Genomic DNA, 24,206 nt, shown 5'->3' on the forward strand with positions numbered 1-24,206 from the left:
CAGTTTTCATTTTGTGATATTTATTTAAAGTCCTCAAGAAAATTCATCTGCAGTTTAGTATGAATTTATAATACATTTCCCCCCTAATATACCCATTATTGCAAGGAGTTTCCCTTAATATGATACCTTTTATTTTCATCAATGTATGCACTTACATGTACACTTTACCCTAGCAAGCTGCATTGGAAAAAATCAGTGCGAATTTCATAAGGACGACTTTGCTCACATATTGTTTTCAGAAGTGCAGATTAGGTGGGCTCATATTTAAGTGTAATCTGAACCAAATTTCTTCCTTATCTCTAGTCTTTAATGGTTTGTGGAAAGGCTAGGGCCACCTGCTGAATGCTGTTGTTGTCTTTTAATTCAAAGCAGCTCAGCTGTATTCTTCTCTGAAAGAAAGGAAAAAAATATTGAGGTAGCCTGCATGTATTTTTCCTGTACGTGCAAAACTCTTAGCAGAATTTCAAGCATAGCTGTATAAAAAGAACATGCCGTCTTCAGAATTCACTTTGAGTAGGCTTTTGGGGGAACACTACAGCATGGCCCAGATTTATCCAAACTGTGACTTCCAAATAGTTTCACTGAAGTTACATTTGAGGCACAGCCCATTATTCAGGTAATTCAAAAGGCAGGGCCTGTACCTCCACAAGGAACATACACGCTGGCTCCATCAAAGAGCATGAATATTGTATTATTCTTCACACGTGGACACACACACACACACACACACACACACACACACACGGCAGCGCAGGGACTTCAGCAGTGAGTCAGAATGAATCAGGCTTTCCTGGCAGTGAATGGTAGCTGTCGCTGATTATAAATGGGAAAGGACCTACTCGAACAGAAAGCCATTTTGCAAAACGCGGAGCACTAAATAGTGTGTGCTGTTCTAATTGCACACATCATATTCATCATCAACAGCTGCATACAGAATTGCTAATACTGAAATAGCTCCCCTTTTGCTTCCTTGACATTTGACTTTATCGGGAGTTTGAAAAAGCAATCTTCAGAGGCACCTCTTGCAGCAAAGGCGGGTTTTTCCACCTGCTTCTCCTCGTCCCAGCTCTTGGGGAAAGTTTGCTACCAAGGCTCCCATCTGCTCCAGACAATATGACTAAGGATCAGTAATGATGAGAAGGAATCCAACAACTTCTAGTGTGCATCAGGTTTCCTTTCCCTGAGTTAAATCCTCATACTCCTAGTTAGGGTCACAATCTGGATCAGGCTGCTTGCACCTGCTGTTTACTTTTTAGAAATTTACTTTTTAGATATTTAACTTTTAGTGCAGCTTTCCGCAGCTCACCCTCAGATCATTTGACAAAGGATGAGCATAAAATGCTATAAATAAATACCCTGTTGCCTTGCAGAAGTTGTTGGACTACAGCTCCCATAATGCCTGATCATTATCCACCCTGGCTGCAGCTGATGCAATTTGGCATCATATTGAGGACATTAGGTTGATAGAAGAAAGGCTCTTCTGTAAATTCTGGGGAGGGAGTTGAACCAGGGCTGGCCCAGGATATTCACCTCCCTGAAGCAGAGGGCAAGATCTTGATTGGATTGGCACAGAAATCTTGATATAAGACTGGCAATGGGGCAAGTCCTCCATTGCACTAGGATAGTGTGCACAACGGGCCATGTGCCAACACACAGCTCTGATCTGAAGAGGAGAATTAATAGGAAGCTTAGGAGGAATGGTTGGAAGGCTGCCACTACAGCCACAAAGCATCTGCTGCCTGAGGCAGATGCCACACTCTGTCTAATGGTAGAGCCGGCCCAGAGTCGAACATTGAAGAATGACAACTCCATTGAGTTGTATCTAACAAAATTTAAGGAGGCATGTCTCCAAACAGGGAGAAAATTGGAATAAGATGTATTAGGAACAAATGACAGAAAACAGGAGGTATCCCTCACAAGTAGGTTGTAGCCTCGTTTCCAGATTCCAAAAAGAAAAAGTTTTATTGCTAACATTATATCAGGGATGTTTCGGCTTGATGCAAAGGGTGAGATCATAATTTATTTCACCAAGTGACATTTTCCACTCCAAAATGTCATATTATTTGGATTTAATCAGAGGCCACTTGATCCTGTGCTTATTGAACAATACATTTCGGAGGAATATATATGCCTTCAGTCATTTCTCCAGTTGTGTTCCAGTGTCAAGGTTAAAAACAGCTTTGTCAAGGCTGTGCTTGATTGGAAAGGCCTGGAAAGCGTTCTTGGAGAGTGTCATTAATGAAAATTTCTAATTAATTGTTTCCAGTCCTCTATACACGCACACACGCACACACACACACAGACACATGCAGTTTCAGCAAATATATTTATTTGAAAATGAGAAGTGTAGTTGGGATAATTAGAACCCACATTCGGATCTCAACTGAGCAATGAACTTGTTGCTCCTGTAACTTTAGCTGTGGCTAAAAAGTGGGTTGGGATGGCACAGCCCCTCCACAAGTTAAAAGAAAGGTGAGGCAGTAGCAGAGCAAGGTGGGTGTGGTGGGTGCGGGCTGCCCCATGTGCCTTCCCTGAGGGGGGTGATATCACTGTGAGCTCTGCCCCCCCCCGGGACACTCCCCGCCACCGGCGCACCCCACTGGGACGTGTGCCAATGGGACACTTCCTGCCACTGATGCACCCCCCTGGGACACAAGCCGAAGCTGACGCACCCCCGCAGGCGGCTAGCCCCACCCCCGTGGGCCACACCAGGTGTTGGAGCAGGTGTTTTTTTTTGGGGGGGGATATATATGGAGTGGTGTATAATTGGAGACCACAATGTTTTAATGAAACAAAGTGAAAATATTCTAAAGGGAAAGGAAATAGTTCTTAGGGAAATTATTTTTGCCTAGGAAAATTACAGAAAACCAACATATCCCACCACTGGAGTGGGGGGGGGGCACCAGTCAAATAAACATAGAGCTAAATGCAATCTGCTCTCCCTCTCCAGCACAGTCTGTAATGCTAATGACAAAGGTCCAATTAGCCATATCATGCACCCTCCAGCATGTTGTTTCCTTTGTTTCTTGAGACCATGCGTTGATCTGACTTTCAAAGGAAGCCCCAGATAGATAAAGCATCAGCCTCTGTGACCCCTGTGCTTCCCAACCCACAAAACCTCAATGAAGAACTGGGGCTTCTCCTCCAACAAGCATCTGTGCCTGCATGTCCTGTTTGCTCTCCTGTTCCAGTCCTGAAGAGGCACACACGAGGCAGGAAGAGCTCTGAGTGACCAACTTGCTCAGATAATGCCTGGCACCAGACTGCAGCCTTTTACAACACGTGCCCCTTTCCCCCACCTCCAATCCTGGTCTGCTTCCCAATCTGGGCCTACTTCCCCCCAATGACACCTGCCTCTCCTTCCTGCCTGTTGCCTCAACCTAATATCAGTGCAGAAATCTTGTGGGGTACAAGATGCTCGGTCGTAAGCAGCTTTTCCACAGGAGCACCCAGCAAAATGAAAACACCACCACCCCATGCTTGGTAAGAAATGGGGGAAGGATATGTAATGTCTCACCCCAGCCGTATGTTTTTAACCCTAATTAAACATAAGCCACACTCTCCAAATTAATTTGGGACTGGATTTGAGGCAGGTTAAGTGGTCCCCAGATTGGATAAAGGCAGGTTGGCCTGACTGGGGGTCCCTGGGTTGGAGCCATGGGGTGGATTGAGGAGGGTTGTGCTGAGCCCTAGTCTCTTCCAGGCTTACCTGCAGGTTGAACCCGGGGCCTTCCACATAAGAAGTAGCTGGTCTACCACTGAGCTATGGCCTGGATCTTGCTTCCTTATTACTCTTGACGTAAAAGTGGATTCTACTTCTTCTTTCGTAATAAAAACTGAAAATTCAGGGAAGGAGCTTGGAGAATCCTGCGGGAGGTCAAGCTTTTGAGTCCTCCCATGCTACACTTCCACAATGGCGCCTGTGTGTGTGTGTTGTTTGTAGTACTTGGCACCCAATTGCACTCTGAATCTGAATAACAGCAAAAGGACTTCTCCCCAAAGTGCCAAAGAAGTCCCAATCCAATAACACAGTCTGTTAAACAGATTAAATTGTGTTTTTCCTTTCATTGCCCTAAAAGCATGCAGTGCCCAGAATACCATCAGCATTTATTTATTATTATTATTATTCTGTAGTACAACCACAGGCCTTTTATGAAATTTAATTTGGGATTAAGTGGTTGAATGAAGCAAAGCCCTGTTCTGCTGTGAAGTCCTGCTAGCCACTTGTCTGTGGCTCTTGTCCTTCTATATTTCTCCTTTGTAACCTTTTTATAGCAGGAATGGGGAAATGTGGCCCGCCAAAGGTCGGGCTTCAACTCCCATCAGCCTCAGGCAGCATGGCCAATGATAAGAGGTTCTGTAATATTGCCACAGTGGAAAAGTGAGAAGAATAACAGTTTTTGGCAGATGGAGAAATGCAGCGGGACAGAAACAGTGCTGCATGCAATTAATAGAGAGAGCTGAATGGGAAATAATGCCTTCTTCCATCCTTAGGCCTCCCACAGTGCCTGTCTGGACAAAACATGTCCACAAATGAAACTCTTTCAGGGTGTGTTGATGTGGAAGAAAGGAATTAATCCCATCCATGCTTTGTTAATATTTGCAGCTGTTGCCCATCTGCCTCATGAGCAAGTTTTTCAACATTTTAGAAATCCTGAATGGAAGTCATTGTCCCCCACTTTGCAGCCTTTCCTGTTAGCATCACCTTATGGGCAGTGGAGATAATAGCTTCTCCTGGGATAACTTGGTTTCTTAGATTTCCTTTCTTCTTCTTCTTCTTTAGTCTTCAAGGCAATTCCAAAGGACAGTTGGATATCATCTCCTAACGAGCTGAATTATTAAAGGATCTGCTAGTCTATGTGGAATGACTCACCAAGACAGGCTGGACAGAGGAGATAATGTAACAAAGGCTAATGACATCCAAGCAGGGCTTTGAATGAAAGTGAAAGAATCATACCAAAAATATTGCAGCTCTCACAGACTTCAGCATGGAGTTATTAAAACGAGTCCTCCAGTACAGTCAGAATGAAAGTTCTTGGCTCTTTGAACACATCAGATGTTGTAGTGTGAGACCCATGGCTGAAAGAGAAGGCAGGTATCTTGGGCAAGGAGGCTAACAGAGTTCCATAACTGCTGGACATACACCAAATTGGACTGCCACCATGCGCTCCACAGAAGGCTGCCCTTAAAAAACGTTCATCTAGTGCAGAATTGCCATAATGTGCCTTTGAACAGTTTTCCTTTATATCTTTTCTTTTATATCATGAAGCAATTGAGCAATCAAAATGATCAAGAGGCTAGAGCATAAGAACATAAGACTTTCCTGCATAAGACTAGCCCTGTGGCCACTGCTATTTATCTAGAAAGAGAGGTGTGGGACTCCCTTGTTCTCTTGGAATGGCAATGGCATCCACCTGAGAGGTACCGGAACTGAGTTCCAGCAAGTTCCAGTGGCCTTTCTAGCTCAACATTCTGTTCTCATCATAATGGCCAACCAGATGCCTCTGGGAAGCCCAAATACACAGTGTCAGTGCTCTCCCCTGCTGAAGTTTCTAGCATCTGGTATACAGAAGCATTACTGCCTCTGACAGTGGAAGCTTTCTTACCCCATCAGGAAAGTTTACAACTTACAGGACTTATTTTTGATGGGGGGGGGGAGTTAAGGATGATGATGATGATGATTTTATACCCCGCCCATCTGGCTGGGTTTCCCCAGCCACTCTGGGCAGCTCCTAACAGAATATCAAAAACATGATAAAATATCAAACATTTAAAACTTCCCTATACAGAGCTGCCTTCAGATGTCTTCTAAAAGTCAGATAGTTGCTTATTTCCTTCACATCTGAAGGGAGGGCGTTCCACAGGGCGGGCGCCACTACCAAGAAGGCCCTCTGCCTGGTTCCCTGTAAGTTCACTTTTCACAGTGATGTAACTGCCAGAAGGCCCTCAGAGCTGGACCTTAGTGTCCAGGCTGAATGATGGGGTTGGAGACGCTTCTTCAGGTAGACTGGGATAAGGCCATTTAGGGTTTTATAGGTCAGCATCAACACTTTGAACTATGCTCGGAAACATACCAGGAGCCAAGGTAGGTCTTTCAGGACCGGTGTTATGTGGTCTCGGCAGCCACTCCCAGTCACCAGTCTAGCTGCCGCATTCTGGATTAATTGTAGTTTCCGAGTCACCTTCAAAGGTAGCCCCACATAGAGCGCATTGCAGTAGTCCAAGTGGGAGATAACTAGAGCATGCACCACTCTGGTGAGACAGTCTGTGGGCAGGTGGAGCTAGTAGACAGCTGTCCTGGACACAGAATTGACCTGCGCCTCCATGGACAGCTGTGAATCCAAAATGACTCCCAGGCTGCACATCTGCTCCTTCAGGGGCACAGTTACCCCATTCAGGACCAGGGAGTCCACCACCCCCACCCAACCCCAGTCCCCCCAAAACAATACTTTTGTCTTGTCAGGATTCTACCTCAATCTGTTAGCCACCATCCATCCTCCAACTGCCTCCAGGCACCCACACAGGACCTTCACCAGTTCTGATTTAAAAGAGAGGTAGAGCTGGATATCATCCACATTCAGGTTTGTTTGGAGTTGTTCAGCTACCCCCTCCTCAATCACCCAAGAATGGAAGTTTTGATACTGGCCGATAGTTGGCCATATTGGCCAGGTCCAAAGATGGTTTTTTAAGAAGTGGTTTAATAACCGCCTCTTTCAGCAGATCTGGGAAGGCTCCCTCACAGAGGGAAGCATTCACCACCCCGCAGAGCCCATTGCCCATCCCTTCCCAGATCACTTTTATGAGCCAGGATGGGCAAGGATCAAGGAGACATGTGGTTGGTTTCATTCATCCAAGCAGCCTGTCTACATCTTCGGAGATAGGAGATTAGAAATGATCCCATGCAACTTGACTAGACAGGACTTGTCCCACCCATCCCACCCCTGCTCCCATGGTGCAGTCTACCTCATTCCAAGCAACTTTATCTGCAAAAATCTTTGCAAAATCATTGCGAACCACCTGAAAGAGTCTCCTGCTACTTTTTTCTGCAGATGCAATAGAGGCGATGAAGAAAGTCCTCTTCACCGTCACTATCACCACTTGGTAGGCTCAATGGGTCAAGGAGAAGTCCAGTTGTACCAGGAAGTAATCCAACCATGGCACTTCTTTTGTTTCACTTTTACTTAGTGTCAGATCACCAACGTCCATAGAGGTCTAAGGCATGTCTGTGACTATGAGTTGGGCCAAACTTATTCAGGGACAGCCCCATGGAGGCCATGCTTTCCACGAAGTCCTGAGCAGCCCCTTGTAAGGTCACATTGGCATGGATGTTAAAGTCCCCTAGGACAACCAAACTAGGTATATCTGGGAGAACATCTGCCACAACCTGCAACAGGCAGAGAATCCTTGGTGCAGCGGGGAGGTCAGTACACCAATAGGAATCCTGTACTGCCCCTATTGCCCAACTTCCAGAACATGCACTCAGAAAACTGGGTCTTCCCAATAGGACGCCTGGTGCAAACTAATGACTTCCTAAAAATCACTGCAACCCTCCCCCCCCCCCATATGACCTAGTTTGCTGTGCGTAAGAGAAACCTGGTGAACAAGCAGCAGCAAGGACAGGCCCATCTGCTTCATCCAACTAAGTCTCTGTCACACATGCCGGATCAATTCTTCCACCCGCGATCAAATCGTGGATGACAGTGGTCTTGTGGATCATTGACCTGGCATTGCAAGCAGCACCTTACAGTCATGTGGGTCTCCCTTGTTGATTCCAGTATCCTTCTGGTCAAGACCAGACCTGGAGGCAGGGATAGTGTTCAAACAACGACTAAATCTGCCTCCTCGGTAATGACATGGTCTGGTCTTAGCGTAACTCCTCCTCCTACCCATGATCACTGCGATTGGGTGTCTCAGTGCATCCCAAACTGTGGAACCTGCTCCAGCCATTCTGTTGGCTGAGGACCACTCCCAGGCAGCCCTGACCCTCTCCCCTTCAGAACAGAATATGTTGTAAAGACTATACAATAAACCAATAAAACAGTAGAAACTAATGAAAACCCCCACACAATTTATGGTTATACTAAAATTAAAATAATCCCCAGCCCCAACTAAACGTTTACCCCATCCCCCAAAAACAAAAAATAAAATGCAACAGATTAAAAACTATTATAAAACTTTTAAAAACACTTTCAACAGTTGCCCCAACTCCAGAGTTTGTTCCAGTGAGTCTGGGCTCTTCAGCACTTGCAGCAGGCAATGTCCCTCCCTCCCAGGAGTCTCTTATGTTGAGCAGGGTGAGTCTGGGCCCCACCCCCTAGGCCAGGCGGAAAGGGCCTTGTAGGGAGCAATCTTCAGCATTCACAGCAGGACAATGATAGAGGTGTGTAAAATTATGCATGGTATGCAGAATGTGGGTTTTTCCCTCCTTTCTCATCACACTAGACTGCAACAGGATCATCTAATGAAGTTGAATGGAGAGAAGTTATGGACAAACAACAGGTAGCACTTATTCACACTGTGCGTACTTAAATTTGCTCCACCAAGAAGTAGTGATGGCTACCAACCTGGATGGTTTTAAGGAGGATTAGGCAAATTGGTGGAGGATAAGGCTATCAATGGCTAAATTCCCCCACCACTTCCTCCAGGATACAAAGATGTCCCTAGGGTCAACAATGACATTGCCTCCTCCCTGAGTCATATCCAAAACCCTAAGGTGGACCAGGATGACTGCTGCTGTTTAATTTTTCTTTGCTTCTTTCTTTTAGGGCTACACACTGATTAAAGGAATGCCTCAATGAATCATCTCCCTTTTAATTAATACTGGTTTGCTGATTAAATTAAAGCAGATGAATTAATTAAATTATTCAGAGGTCAAGTAGGAAAAGGACAAAAGATTCCCCCAAGAGCTAAGTGGACAAATATCCAGGTCTGTGGTTGGAGTGAGAAATTATACACATAAAAGCCTGTTGACAAAGCAAAGCACAAGGGAAAGTAGTAACAAAAGAATTTTTCAGACATTCTGAAACTAAGTTGATATTTTTCTAGGTTTGATTGGGTACTTTCTGGCATTATTTCTTGTGTGCTTTCTGGCATTGTTTTATAACTTCAAGAGTGAGGAATATTGTCCAGGGGCCACATTCCCTTCTGGACAACCTTCCAGGGGCCACATGCCAGTGGTGGGCAGGGCCACAGGCAAAAGTGGGTGGAGCAATGAATTCACAAAACTTGGCTCATTCTGCAAAAACATAGCAGTTAATGTGAGAGAACTCTGCCTGAGACTCTGGGGAAGAACTGCTACCCATTGGAGTAAGCAAAACTTCACTGAATGGCCAAGCAGTATATTCCTGGTCCAGAGTATATTCCCATGTTCCTTCACATGCATAGAAAACTAGTGTATTACCAGCATATTGATTTGTATATGCTTTGCTTTGTTTTTAACATGGAAGCACTCAAAACTATGATCCTCCAGCTACAGTTTGATGCAGAAGTGTTCAGTGTGGCTGGCCGAGGTAGCACATTCTGAGGAGAGGCAAAAGGACAGGGGCAATATATGCAACCTGGCCTACCCTGCATTCATCACTGAAAAAAGAGTCAACTGCTTTGGGTCAAGTTGGCTATGATACATGGAATTTGGGGAGCAGGGACCGGCTTATCCTCTTCGTCAAGCAGCAAAATGGTTTAGACAGCCCTGCAAGAACTGTGTCATTTGATTCTCCAGGGATCACCAGGGAGTTTGACCCAGAATTGCATATGTATTGTCTGCCTTTTATAGCCTGCCTTTCTTTCATTGTGGAAACCAAGCCAATGTGCAGGTGGTTCTCAGGCAGTCACCCATCCAGGCACTGACCAGATTCAGTACTGCTTAGCTTCAGCCTTAGACTATATCCTGGCACCAGATACAATGATGTGGGCAAGCTCTTTCACACAACTGTAACAAAAGACCAAGCTGCAGCATTTAAGATGGTGTTCTTCATTCCTAGATCTGTTTCAGATCAGGTGACTGGACCTGAGCTTCCCAGATAATTTAGTGAAGGACTGTAGCTCAGTGGCAGAGCATTGTATGCAGAAGGTCCCAGGTTAAGTCTCTGGCATCTCCAGGTAGGGCGAGGAGATAACTTTTCCTGAAAGCCTGGACAGCCACCGCCAATCAGTGTAGATGATGCACAGCATAATAATACAAAAAAGCACAGATAAAATCAAAGCAAAACTGTACAGATGCTGTACAGTACAAAAAGCATAGATAGATCACTGAAGATATTGGTATTGTTGCAAACCATCCCAGGCTCTGAGCAGTGTGAGATTCCAAGGATTCCAAGCGCTTACTCAGGGTTCAGTTTCCTCAGAATGAGGGACAGCAGAGACCACAGTGTCTTTCAGATATGTGGTTTATTTACACATATATACAAGCTGAACCTTCGACGGAGGGGCTCACAGCATTAACATCCTAAGAGTGTCTTGTTTCTCCTATTGCCACAACCTTTGATTCTGGCAGAGATCCAGCATGGCTCTGTCTCTCAGCTGCCCAGCCTGATTCTTGCTTCTACTACACACACACCAACTCAACTCTGGGCTTTGCCTTTCTAATTACCAGCAAGTTGAGGGAGTCGAGGGCCACCCATTTGAGGCACTTCATTTGTTACCTTAATGACCCATACATGGGCCATTACCTCACTACGAAGCGAGCTATTCCAGGAATCAAATTATGCTTGATCCAGGAAATAGAAGGGGGCTCAGGCACACACGCTACCCCCCACCCAAAAAAACCCACCTCACAACAGTATTATAGGGAGAGAGAAACCATGGTGCCTCTCATTTTACAAATCAGATCCCATCCTTGAACTGCAGCAAGAATTGTCAAGCAGAACTCCCCATTCCACATTTGTTAAGTGAGTTAGGCAAATTTATTTCCCTTGGAGGTGTCTCTGTCGGAAGATTACATTACCAAATCATGATATGCTGTTCTAAATGTCAAGAAAGGATTTGAGAGTCTCCTGTAAAAAACAAAAAAAAACAAAAAACCCACCTTTCTTATAGTATTTATTCAGCCAAGAAGGCAGTCTCAATGAAATATACTCAGGGCTGCCAAGCCGGTTATAAATTCCCTGGACTGTTGAGCTTAATCCTTTTTAATATGGCTTCCTCCAGTGTGCCGAATTGTGTGTGTCCAATTTGTAAACAAGTTAATTTATATAGAAAAGCATTTCCACAGCATGAAGCTGCCTTTACAAAGTATGGAGTATTCACAGCTCTGTGGCCGCTACTCTCCTTCTGATAATGAGCCATTCCAAAGCCTTGTGGGCTACTTTTTATTACAATGAATAGTGCCTAGCGGGGAGAAAAAAAAGTAAAAGTAACATGATCAGGAGAAGTACATTTCACTCTGGTACAGTTATGTGGGTTTTCCCCATACAGGGCAAATAGCCTGCTATGGAGGCAAAGGCTGTAAGCATGGATATGTGAGCATGATGGACATGCACTCGATACCTCCAATGCATGGACCCATCTTTGCCTGCCAGGGAGCCCACTTCGGCCCACAAGTCCATTTTCCACCAACCGCATCCACCTGTCCATCAGCAAACACCACTCAATAATGCCATCTGCAGAGGCAGATTTAGGGCAGTGCAACTAGTTTCCCCACACAGGGCGCAGGGGCCAAGTCTCCTTCCCAAAGCCTAGTAAGCTTCAGAAAGGAGATGTGAGGGCTCTAACAAGGTCCTAGAATCCTCATTCTTCCTTCCGAAACCCTAGTAGCATTTGCCCAGCTTTGGGAAGGAGGAAGGAAGACTCTTAGGACCCTGCCAGAGCTTCATGCCTCCCTTCCCAAAGCGCGGTGCCTCCTTATCCGCCTTTGGGAAGGTGGTGTGAGGGCTGGGTGTCAAATTTTGGCCTCACACAGGATGCCACATTACCAAGGTCTGCCCCTGCTAACTGATGGGTAGGGGGTGGGAATCAATTCCGCTGTGGCTGTGCAGGCCACATGGACTGTCATGAGAAAACAATACAGTAGCAGGCTTTAACAGATACACACACTTGTCAGCTGGTGAGAGGCTAAATCCTGCTCAGTTTGGCTGCATGAGCAGGTTCCCTGCATGCAGTAGGATTTGACATGCATACTCTGATTCAGTTCAGCAGGACTCAATGAATCGGGAAAGGGTTTGCATTGAAACTGCTGCTAAAATGCATATCCCCTTTGCTATAGCAGCGCCTTGCTGCCTGTGAGGTGTTTTGAGGACTTCAAAGCAGCAAATCACCCGATGCCATTGGGACATTAGATTTGGTCCTTGAGGCTGATCCACGTAAGGATCTGGCCCAAGGTTGTCTACCCCTGACATACACCAATGTGGTGAAGAGATGGTCAGGTCTGTGCAGGCATCAGGTCATGCAGATCGGGTTGGATTCAGGCAGCAATTCTCAGTTTAAGAATAGCAGTATTGCAAGATTTTCATTATTTTCACTTGTGAAATGTCAGAGGGTATGAAAGGAATTGTGCCTATCTGCAGCAAGTCTGAATCCTACAGCGAGGCAGCCTCAAATTCTGCATCAAAGGTAAGAGAATACTACGTGCAAAACAGGTATATTTGACTATTTCAGCTCTAACTCTGCTTGGACATGGTGCTGTGGAGGAGTCTGAGGTGCCAATCACAGGCTGTCTTGCATAACAGCTGCACTCCAACAACACTACCCCCCCCCCCCCCCGCAATCATTGCTTCTGAGATTTTACTAGGCTTCCCATTGCAGACATGAGGACTAGAATTTGGGGCCGGGCCAGGGAGTAAATGAAAGCTGATATTCTCCCCAGCTTGCTGAATGCATATCCAGTTCTTATGTTCTGTTCTTGCAGATCTGAGTTTGCAGCGGCTTACACATACATACTAATTAAAACATCTCTGCATCCAAAGCAGAATCTGTTTATATTTATCAGGCACACGAACCCACCTACCATCTGTATTAGTATTATTATTAATACTGGGAGTTTAGCCTTGAGTGTCATATTAACATAGTGGACAGTGAAACACAGAAAAATTGCCTCTATTTGCAGCTGTACTTCTGTGTCTTCAAGATAGCAAGTGCTGTTTGAACCCTGTGCTTTGTACCAAACCTGTTTTAAAAAAGAAATACTGGCATTCACTTGTCCAAACCTCAATTTCCACTCAGTCACCTTTTTCATATTTCCATTTGATTTCAGAGAGTTAGCATTAAGTGCTTGCATCTGAGGAAAACAATCATCTTCTTTCATAACCTAAAACAATTTTGTTCGTTTTAAAAAAACAAACGGGCAAAAAAAATGAAATTGTTGGTATCCGTCTGTCTTCCTACATTCCTACATTCCTACATTCCGCTTCACCGCGTGTCCTTGAGTTCTAGTGTTAAGAGAGTGAGAGAAAAACTTTTCCACTTTCTCATGGCCATGCATAGTTTTATAAACTTCTATCATGTCGCCTCTCAGACACCTTTTCTGTAAACTAAAAATTCCCAAACATTATGGGATGCTGTTTTGTAAAACAGTATGGTCAGCTTCTACATGCTGAATGATGATGTCATCTCAGACAGCAAAATGTCTCTGGTTGGCCCAGGCTGCAGAACACGCTCTCCTCTTAGTAAGCCTCCCCTCCCCAACCCTCCTGTTTATAGAGAGGGGCAATGGTGTGTAATGGTTAAAGTGACCTTGCCGTGAAGCTCACTGGTTGACTTTGGGCTAGTCACCTTTTCTCGGCCTAACCTACCTCACAGGGTTGTTAAGAGGATAAAATGGAGAGGAGGAGCACTACGTATGCCACCTTGAACTCCTTGGAGGAGAAGCTGGATATTAAGTGCAATAATAAATTCATTAAAATATATGAATGTGCACCAACTGCAAAATTCTGTTTAGACCCCAATATGGCCCCTTTGGGGGGGTGGCTCTTTTTCATCCTGGAGTTCATTGGAAGCTGACCATTGAGACTGGGTCTGAATCTGAATCCCAGTTCAGAAAAACAAAACTTCATATCTCACCTATTCACTATTGTGCAGAAATACAAGAAAAGACTCTAACTTCACCTTTCCTCCCCACCCCCTTTTAAAGCAACAAATTTGTAGACAATTGAGTTGAATTATATTTTGGGGAAAGCCCTAGGATTGCTGACATTATGAAGGGTGATGCATAAAACTGGTTAATAAGGAGAGTAATATATTTGCCGCTTCAGACTGCAGGTGGAGAAAACTATTTTAGACTCCTGGCAAGCACATAGGAAGCTGCCTTAAGACAGACCATTTGTCTGGTATTGTTTACACTGGCTGACAGCAGCTCTTCAGCATCTCAGGCAGAGAGAAAGGTCTTTTTCCATCGCACACTGCTTGCTCATTTTTTAATTGGAGATGGCATGGAATGAACCAGGGACCTTCTACAAGCAAGGCTTGTGCCCTGCCACTGACCTATGGATTTTCCTCTAAGCCCCCCCCCCACACACACACACCTTATAAAAGTATGAAGACCTGCGTAATTGTGTAAGATGATTTTATACAAATTTATATACACATGCATATTAATACATATGTAATGTGCATGTATACAAGTACATAGATATACATAGATATATTACATGCATGCACACGTTGCCTTCTTATGTAAACATTAACACCCTTAATTCATACTGTAGGTTATTCCAAATTACACCAACCAGAAGCCATTTGAAATCATAACTGAATGGAGCCAGGATGTAAAACACACGATCAATTTAAGCATCTAGGAAATAAAGCCAGTAAACCAAACAATGTTTTTGGTTTTCTTCTTTGTTCCAAATGTGGCAATGACCTCGTCTTACAGGTGGGGCGGGGGGGGATCCCTCCCTTTCTTTTTATGGGGATCAGGGCCAGTACCGTGGGGCACATGCCATAGCAGCAGGGCCCACTGAGAAGACCCTCCTGGCGAGGGGGGAGTCACTTGTCCAAGGGGCATCCACTGATGGTAATGCATTCTAACCATGGACACATCAGGAGAATTCGTGGCAACTCTGTTATGCAAAAGATGAGGAAGGAAGATGTTGCATGGGGGTGAATTATGGCATTCTACAACTTTCTTTTGAGCTATACATATTTCAGTAATCTCCAGTTTCACTGAAGCTAGACTTCAGCAGAGTTGAGAGATGCCACAGAACCTGTTTTCACAGTGCCAGCCCAAGAAAAGCGGAGCAAACTGCAAATGTGCAACCTCCACCAACCCCCACCCCAAGATAGGGTTAATACTCTTGCCGCACTGATTCCTGCCTTCCTCTAATCCCCCTTCCTGGCAGGTCACTTAAGCCTCCTGCTGCATTACTGGGCCAGCCCTACATTTCCAAAGTCTCCATTTGGAACACAGAAAACATGGAAAAGAAGAGAGTGTTATGAGGATATGCAGAAGTACCTTCCTTTCAGATGCATTTGGGATTATGATTCGAGTGTTGTTCATCAGAAGATTTGGCCTCTGGGCTGGTTTGACCTCTACTGCCTTTCTGGGTTTTAACTCCTCTTAACTGGGAGACAGTAGAGCTGTTTGGGGAAGAACTGCAGCTTAGTGGTAGAGCACCTGCTTTGCATGCAGAAGGTCCCATCTTCAGTCCCCAACATCTCCAGATAGGACTGGGAGAGAACCCTGCCTGAAATCCGGGAGATCCCCTGCCAGTCAACATAGTCAAACTCAGTAGAAGACAGGTTTCTATGTTCCTACAGACATAGTTGAAGAAATGAACACCTTTTCATTGTTGTTGCATCAGCTTCATGTCATGCCTGTCTGCTTCCCTGAAGCATTCAGCTGTGCGGGGCTGGAGACAGGATGCTGGCCAGAAAAAGCATCCACAGCAGGCCTCTTTTCATGCTCTTAAGAACAGAACAAAAAAACTTGGCGAAATCCATAAGCAAAGGGGGGTGAAGATGCATTTAGTTGCCTTGCAAATGCTTCCATCCACCCCAAGCAACTATCCAGGACTGACCTGCAATGACATGTACATCCAATGTTCCAGAGTGCTATCATTAGTCACCAGTGGTAGCCTTTAAGTCTAGGAAAAAATGTCTGTGTGCCCACACTTCTTTATTCAGCTCATCACACTCGGAGTCGCCATACACGAAAGGCATGTGCAGCAAGCGCAGAGGCCCAGCACTGCAGACAACGCAGCAGAGAACCGTGACTGCCGCTCATATTTGAGGGCTTTCTTGACCTCCTCGTTCGACTGAGAGATGTAATCAAGGGTATGCAGGACATTGTACTCGATGCTGTTGATGGTCTCCTGCTGCTCTGCAACCAGGATCTCCAGGTGCAGGAAGAGAGCGTGCAACTCGCCAATCTGTGCTTCCAAGTCCAGCAGCTGCTGGTGGCGCACCTGCGCCAAGGCCAGATGCTGCTTGGCTTTGAGCACTTCCAAGTCTTGGCCAACGATGCGTGGCACCACAGGACTCTCCACCATCCGCTTGATGTCCTCTTCCTGGAGATCCAAGCCAGCCAGTTCCGTTTGCCTCCTGATCTGTTCCTTCAGCTTCTCCACATATTGTGTCTCCTTGGCGTAGTGGTGGGCAATGATGTCACGGTAGCGGCCAACAAGTGCTGAGAGCTGGATGTGGCGTATGCGGCTAATGGCCAGCCACTGCTTGCTGTCCCTGGTGAGAGCCTCTTGGATGCTGTTGAGCCTCGGCTGCAGGGTTTTGGCCTCCTGGGTGAAAGAGTCTTTGATTGCACTCAGCTCTTTTTTCTCTCTGCAAATGCTTTCCTCAGTAGTGCAGCAAAGCACCTGCTGCTGCTTCTTGTCGATGTTCTCAGATAACTCTTCCAGCTTATTCAGCGCCAAGGAGAGACTGGTTATCTCCTGGAAAACCTTATTCATGGGATTGCCCTCTTCCTCTTGGAAAATAGGGTTGTCGAAGGAGAGAGTGTCATCTAGATCCAGAGAGTCCCCGTCTTCGTTCACTCTGTTCCTGAGCTCCTCTAACCTGTCCTTCATTTTCAGCTCTTCTCAAAGCTGGAAACATCTGTGGAAGAGGAGGTGAGTGAGGCACACCCATCAGCATTTACGGAGATTTTGAGGGGGCTTGGGGACTTTTGCGTCAGTCAAAGCTGTTTTAAAGAGAGAGAGATAGAGAGAGTAAAAGAAAACTTCCCTCCCTAAAGCGATTGCAAATATTGACTGAGGCAATAAGCTTCTAAACCAGAGTTTACTCTACATCACATGGCTAATGCAAACCGGCTAGACTAGATTCCATGCCAGGGGTGGGTGGCACATAGCCCAATGATACAGCGTCAGCTGCACATTGCTGAGTGCAGTCATGGGGAAATGTGAAAGGGGGCAGGTAGGCAGGGGGAATGTTTCAAGCCAGACTCAGCTGACTTTGAAGGTGACCCTGCAGCAGCTTTCAAACTACTGAGTCAAAACCAGGTGCAAAGTGGATCAGAATTCAAATGAGTGCCATTAAAGAATGGAGGTTGTGCATGCATTCCATGGTTCTGCATTCTGCAGTCACAGAATCCTTCCTTCCTTCCTTCCTTCCTTCCTTCCTTCCTTCCTTCCTTCCTTCCTTCCTCCCTCCCTCTCTTCCCTGTTTCTCCTTCTGGCTACTAACCCTACTGGCTATGTTCTGCCTCCACTGTTGGGGGCAGTATGCCTCTGAATACCAGTTCCTGGAAACCCCAGAAGGGGAGAGTGCTGTTGTGCTCAGGTCATTGCTTGTGGGTGTTCCAGAGGCATCTGGTTGGCCACTGTGAGAACAGGATGGTGGACAAGGTGGGCTACTGGCCCAAGCCAGCAAGCTCTTATGTTCTTACAACTTTCTGTTCCTAAATAATTTTGAAGGATTTTTTTGTCTTACATAGTAACAGCATAATTTGAGCAGTAACAAAAATTTAACAATACAATGGTACCTTGGGTTAAGTACTTAATTCGTTCCGGAGGTCTGTTCTTAACCTGAAACTGTTCTTAACCTGAAGCACCACTTTAGCTAATGGGGCCTCCTGCTGCTGCCGCGCTGCCAGAGCAAGATTTCTGTTCTTATCCTGAAGCAAAGTTCTTAATCTGAAGGACTATTTCTGGGTTAGCGGAGTATGTAACCTGAAGCGTATGTAACCTGAAGCGTATGTAACCCGAGGTACCACTGTAAACAAAAAATAATGTTACAGGGTTGAGGGTGGGAGAATCAGTGATGGGGCTGACAAATCCTAAGCCTGAAGGTGCTTTTATAGGCCCCTCCACACACAATTCTATCCCTGCTTTTTCCCTTCCAATTCCCACTCCCCCCATCTAGTGTACAGGCATCTCCCTGCTTATGTCGGGTTTGCATTCCAAGGCACCGTGTGTTTACAAGAAATTGTGAATATTTGAAACACCATTGAAAAAGTTTGCAAACACCCCATTCTGTTCCCGTCCCTTTTTGTGATGTTTTTGGGTGCAGTTGTACACACACCAAAAACAGTCACTTCCTGTACTTTCTCCCCCAATTTTGGGGGGCATGCTGGGGGAATGGGAAGGCTTTGGAGCTTGGAAGTGGGTTGGACTGCATGATACTCAGGGTCCCTTCCAACTACCTACCATTTCATGATCTAAAACCTCCCCCAGTCCATGCCCCCCCCCATAACATCCCTTTTTGCTGTTGGCACAATCAGATCACAGACAGGGAAATGGCAAGTGCAGTCCAGATTTTTGTACTCACAGGGCAAAGGTCAACTAGGGGAACAGGACACTGCACCAGCAACCTCAGTCTGCCCTCAGCCAGCTCCCACCAGCCTGGAACTGCCTGTCAACCTCCTCTGTGTAGAACTTGTAGAACTCAGCAGGGAGGAGAATGAGCGGGAAAGATAGAATGAGTTGACTCCACCTGTCACCGGCTCTGGCTCAATCTACTCTTGACCTCCCTGCCTTCCACCCTACCAGTTCCACGGCATCAAGAATCAGCTCTGCTCTCTTCATTCAGAGGAAGGTCCAGTCTATCCTATTGCCCCTCAGATGCCCTTCCAATGACAGTAGGATTGTGTCCAACAAAATATCCAGGAGGCAAGGATAAGGGTTTTTGAAACCCTCTTTTAACACACAATCAGGAGGGGAAGGAGGAGATGCTACACCTCCTTTTCCTCCCCTCCCAAAAAGAGTACACATGAAATGAGCAGCAACCAGCAACTGGAAACATACAGGGTCAGAGATTCCCAACTGGTAAGTGGGAGGATCTGATCCTGCACAGTGCTGCTTCAGGAGTGGGGAGGCCTGGGAGGAAAAAGGAGAGTTTGGAAGGTGAAGGTATCCACCTATACCTACATCTGTCTTCTTCTCTATGGGTGTATATTGTATTTAATTATGGAGTATCAGAGTTTTTAGGGGGCTAACCAGGCTGGGATAGCTTGGATAGCAGGCTTGTTGGCTTTTGAATGGTGTAGATTTTTTCAATTTTGTTGTTCTGTATGGGACAATGGCAATAAAGATTATTGTATCGTATGTGGCCACCAGGTAGATCCCTCCTTTTCTGGTTTCTCCTTCTTCATGCTTGACACCACACCTCCTGACTATCCCCAGATCGTTCTGAGCTACCCCAGCCCAACTCAACTGCAACCCACATTCTTCCAAATGAACCCAATATGGTCCAGGATTTGGACCTCATTTGAATCCAGTGCACAACCCAAAAACATAAACCATTTCCATTCTCCAAGCTTTGCAACTGATCTTTCAATATCTCAGGAATACTCAATGAATGGACGGCAGGTAAAAAAGAACAGCCTCTGATAATAATGTGTGTAATCATACACATAAAAATGTGTGTGATAATGCACATGATATCCAATAATTGTTTCCATTCTTAGTAGAACTGGAACAAAAATTATTTGCTTCTTGTTGAGTTCAAGCAGCAAGACAGAAATTTAAAAAGACCTGTGCAGAAAAGCTTGGAATTGAGATTTTCATAAGATTTGATTCCTCATTATAAAATGAGCTTCATGTGGTGGATCTGATCCTGACAGACATGGATTCAAGTGCCACCTCTACCTGGTGGTGTTGGGCAAGTCAGCTTAGGGAACAGCTGGAGTTCAGTAGTCAGGCACCTGCTTTGCATGCAAAAGGTTCCAGATTCAATACCTGGTCTTGAAAGACTTGGTCTGAAAGCTTGGAGAGCCCACTGCTATTCAGTGTAGATGAGGGATGGTGAACATTGTGGCACCACATGTGTTGTTGGACTACAACTCCCATCATCCCTTATCACTGGCCATGCTGAGAGAGGCTGATGGGAATTGTAGTCCAACATCATCTGAAAGGCCACAGGTTGCCATTCTTGCTTGTAGGCAATACCGGGTTAGACAGACCAATGGTCTGACTCAGTTTAAAGCAGCTTCCTGTGTCTGAGTTTCCCACTGTAGCTTGATGCCAAGGCTACTTTCAGAGGTGTACTAGGGAGTAAGAACTAAGAAATGCCCCCAAACACAGAAGAGCCAGCTATTGTTGCTCCAAATCCCAGCCCATACAAGAAGAGCTTTATAGCTCCTACATGGGGAGGGCTGTAGGTCAGTGGTAGAGCATCTGCTTTGAATGCAGAAGGTCATGAATAAATAAAAAAACCAGCCCTCACAAAAATTCATCAGCCATGTGCAAGAAGATACATTAAAACACATAAAGCCCTGAGTCCAGTCTGAGAGCCAACTTACCTTTTCCATCTGAAATCATTCCATGTGGCAGGAGTTAAGTTATTCTTTTGAATATTTTGCATTTACCTATCTAAAAGTACACAATGGTCCCTCCCAAGTAACAATCAACACTCATGCATTTCCAGAGTACACACAAAAGCACCAGAACAGAACGTTGGCGGATTTCCTGGTGCTTACTCTTTAACCAAGGAACTGAATTTTCTGTGGTCTACAGTTTATTTTCTTAAGCATTGTTGATGCTCAATTATCACAGCGCAAGATGTCATTTTCCTCTACAGGTTGTTGTTGTTAGGAAAGCATGTTGGGGTCATCACAAAGTACTATGGAGGTCAAAATTGAACTCAGTTGCATTGCATTCCAGATTTACCTCACTTCAGCAGATAATCTGCTGAAACATACAGTTGCATTCAACTGAGAGCTGTGCAGAGTAGACCCATTGAAATCAACGGGCAAATTAGTTGCAGCCATTGATTTCAGTGGGTCAATGCTTCATAGGACTTAGTTGGATAAAACCAGGGGTTATGAGGTGGGGGGGGGGGGATAAATTGTTATTAAAATTCTGGGTAGGTAGCAGCATAACTCCCGCTACTTTTGTAATCGGATTTTAGCAGCAGTAACAAAACTGTAATTTGAAATAAAAACCTATTGATGGTAAATTATTGATATGATTATTTAAATGGTTCTAATGATAGCTGGAAGTTGTTGTTTTTTAACAGTGAAAGATGATGAATTTATACAAAGGAAGAGTCTGAGTGCTTCAGATGAAACTGTAATGAGTACAGCCAAGATCCTTTTATAATGCTACCTCCTCCATTGAAATACTCTTCTCAGAGCTGCTAATGCATCTTGGAAAAACAGCTCCCAATAACCAGGTGATCACTCAGGAGTGACAGGGGATGAAATTACTATGTCATTTTTAGGGGGGGGAAGGATCAGGTGTGGGCAGAATTGTTTGCTTAAAACCAGCGCTTTTTTTTCTTAAAAAAATGTTTAGGGGTACTCTCCTTTTCCTACTCATATTGAAATACTGCCCCTCAATGAGGCCAAACTTAGATTCGCAAAATGTTTAGGGGTATGTGTACCCCTGCATTCCCCCCTAAAAAAAGCACTATGGAAAAGATGAAGAGAGCAAATGGATGGTGAGATGAGAGTTGGCAATTTCGGGCAGAGTCAAACTGATCTTCCTGGTGAGAATGCACATAGACACTCCCCACCCCCACCCCTTCTACTCTAAACTGGGTATATTAGCAATCCATATACAGTGCTATGTAAATTCCACATAGCCTTTGTACAGAAAGGCTGCAGCTCAGTGGCAGAAGGTCCTAAATTCCATCTCAAGGTAGAGCTGGGAGAGACCTTTGCCCAAAATCATGGACAGCCACTGCCCATCACTGTAGACAATAGTGACCTAGATGGTCCAGTGGGCTGACTTGGCATAAATCTCCTTCCTACTGCAATGTTGTCTGATTCTGCAAGTGCAGAATCAGACAACAAATGTGAGTTCTACAAGCCCTTATAATAGCCAAGAGCCTTACTGTATATTGCAAGGCTGCATGTTGGTACATCCACCAACTACTATTCAAAGATTTGGGGACAAAACTGCCCTTTCTGTGCATGGCTTATTAGCATCAATCTTATTTAAAATACGTATTTGGCATATGGGAGTGTACACTTCCCTCGATAAAGATCTCTTTGTTACTCAAATGTAAGAGCTTCTGTGAGTTGCTTTGAGTGGGAGCCAGGATACTTTCAAATAGAGGACCGTCTTCTGCAAAGTAGGCTACATGGCTCTGTCCTCCAACACCTCACTGCCACCACCCAGCACCTGCCACCTGATGCAGCCGCCTCACTCTGCCAATTGTTAGGGCCAGCTGCAATTTCTGCCTGCTACATAACTGTTAAAGGCAAATGAACCCTCCATTCACCAAAGAAGGCAGCAATCCTAACTTAGCTTACCTTAGTTTTATCTTTTCGTGCCTTGCCTCTGATTCATGCATTCAAGCCTTTAGGAGGAAACAAAGCTGACAGTTCAAGTTCTACATCTGGAGTGAGAGCCAGGACAGCTGAGCTCACTCTTCTGAAGGATATTTTATACTTTGGTTTTGCTATGGCCATTTCCTTCTCACAAGCTTTCACTGCAACCTTTCATTGGACTTGTCTCTTGATCCTCATTTGTGCCCTGTAAGATCTGAAAGCAATTAAAATGGAATTGAGTCACCTGTGCCCAGGGAGGTACAGGTAAATCATTGACAGGTACCACAGAGCGGCTTTGCCAGCCACGCATTGACATCACTGGGGAACCCATTGATCCGGAACTGAAGGAATCATTCCCACCTCTTCTGGAACATGTTAAAAGGAAAGTGAACACCAAGGCACTCATTCATTGAACAATAAAGTCCCTTCATTAACTCAGAGTTCACGCACGTGGACTGTATGTTCTAATTTTTATTGTTTCCAAAAGCCATATAAATTACTTTCAGCCCAGGTACCCATTGCATGGCCAGAATGTCTCTGGCAATAGAATTAGATTATTATTTACCAGCCATGGTAGGTAACCATCAGAAGCAGTTTGCTGGGTGTGGCAGAGGGTGGTAGCAGTAAACCTGGGATTCATTTCACTTAAAATAACCAGTGATTAAGCCAAAGTAAAAGACTGGAATGCTGTTAAAATTAGTCTGGTCATTTCTCCTGAGGGGCTGTGCTTCTGTCTGAACAACATGCGAGTTGTGAATCAGGGCATTATCCTGTAGGAGGCAGACACCTTTGGTCAGCATACCACACCTCTCAATTTTTATGGCCTTCCGCAATTTCTGCAGCAGTGAAACATAGTATGTCCTGGTAATTGTGGTACCCTTTGCCAGGAAAGTCATCGTTACTACTCCGCAATGGTCCCAAAAGACCGTGAGCATGACCTTGCAGGCTGACAGTTGGACACATGCCTACTTTGGAGGTGGTGAGGCAGAGTGCTTCCATTGTTTGGACTGGGATTTAGTCTCTGAGTCATAATGATGGACCCATATTTCCTCCTGAGTAATTAGTCTGGCGAAGAAGTTATCTTGGTTTTCATGACACATGGCCAAAAGAGCATGTGACTCGTTCCTGCTTCTGGAAAGGTGTCAGCAGCCGGGGAACCCACCATGCAGACACCTTTCCCACGTGCAAATGGTCATGGATTATTTTTTTCTACAGAGCCCACACTGATCTTGACATCTGCAGCTACTTGGTGAATGGCTATGCAGCGATCCTCCAAAATGGTGGCCTCCACTTGCTGGATGGTGTCTTCATCAATAGTGGACTGTGGTCATCCAGGAATGGGAGCTATACCACCGAAGTCTGACCACATTTTAACTGATGATGCCAGTGCTTGACTACATCATACAATGGGGTATTCTCCCCATAAGTCCCTTTCATCTCATCGAACGTCTCCCATGGTGTGCACCCTTTCAAGTACAGGAACTTAATGACCGCTCTGCATTCAACTGGTTCCATTATCAGACGTTACTCCACATTAGCACCCGTAGCAGAGAAAGTGTTAGGAGTTCAGGGCTACAAATTACCACATTACCCATGGAGAGATGTATCATTA

At 45.2% G+C, this 24,206-nt stretch overlaps 1 protein-coding gene across 3 annotated transcripts; it reads right to left on the reverse strand.

The window, feature by feature from the left end:
* Nucleotides 1-73: 73 nt before the first annotated feature.
* On the reverse strand, nt 74-22,778 carry LOC310669609 (syntaxin-3-like). Of its 3 annotated transcripts, XR_014507241.1 has the most exons (3): nt 15,383-17,144; nt 4,958-5,079; nt 74-389 (listed from the first exon to the last, which is right to left on the reverse strand). XR_014507241.1 is itself a non-coding variant. In XM_083423996.1 (2 exons), exon 2 carries the CDS (start codon nt 16,947-16,949, stop codon nt 16,050-16,052), a length of 900 nt encoding a protein of 299 aa, XP_083280122.1. In that variant the 5' UTR covers nt 16,950-17,062; nt 22,577-22,778; the 3' UTR covers nt 13,181-16,049. The 3 variants fall into 3 exon arrangements, 1 of the variants encoding a protein (XP_083280122.1); XR_014507242.1 differs by lacking the exon at nt 4,958-5,079 and having other exon boundaries at nt 75-389; XM_083423996.1 differs by lacking the exons at nt 74-389; nt 4,958-5,079 and adding an exon at nt 22,577-22,778 and having other exon boundaries at nt 13,181-17,062.
* Nucleotides 22,779-24,206: the final 1,428 nt, after the last annotated feature.

This window comes from Podarcis tiliguerta, assembly GCF_965153285.1.
Source record: "Podarcis tiliguerta genome assembly, chromosome: Z".
Classification (NCBI taxonomy): Eukaryota; Metazoa; Chordata; class Lepidosauria; order Squamata; family Lacertidae; genus Podarcis; species Podarcis tiliguerta.

Bases quoted from the DNA above. Each gene is read 5' to 3' on its own strand.
- LOC310669609 (XM_083423996.1), bottom strand. From the start codon at position 16,949: ATGAAGGACAGGTTAGAGGAGCTCAGGAACAGAGTGAACGAAGACGGG.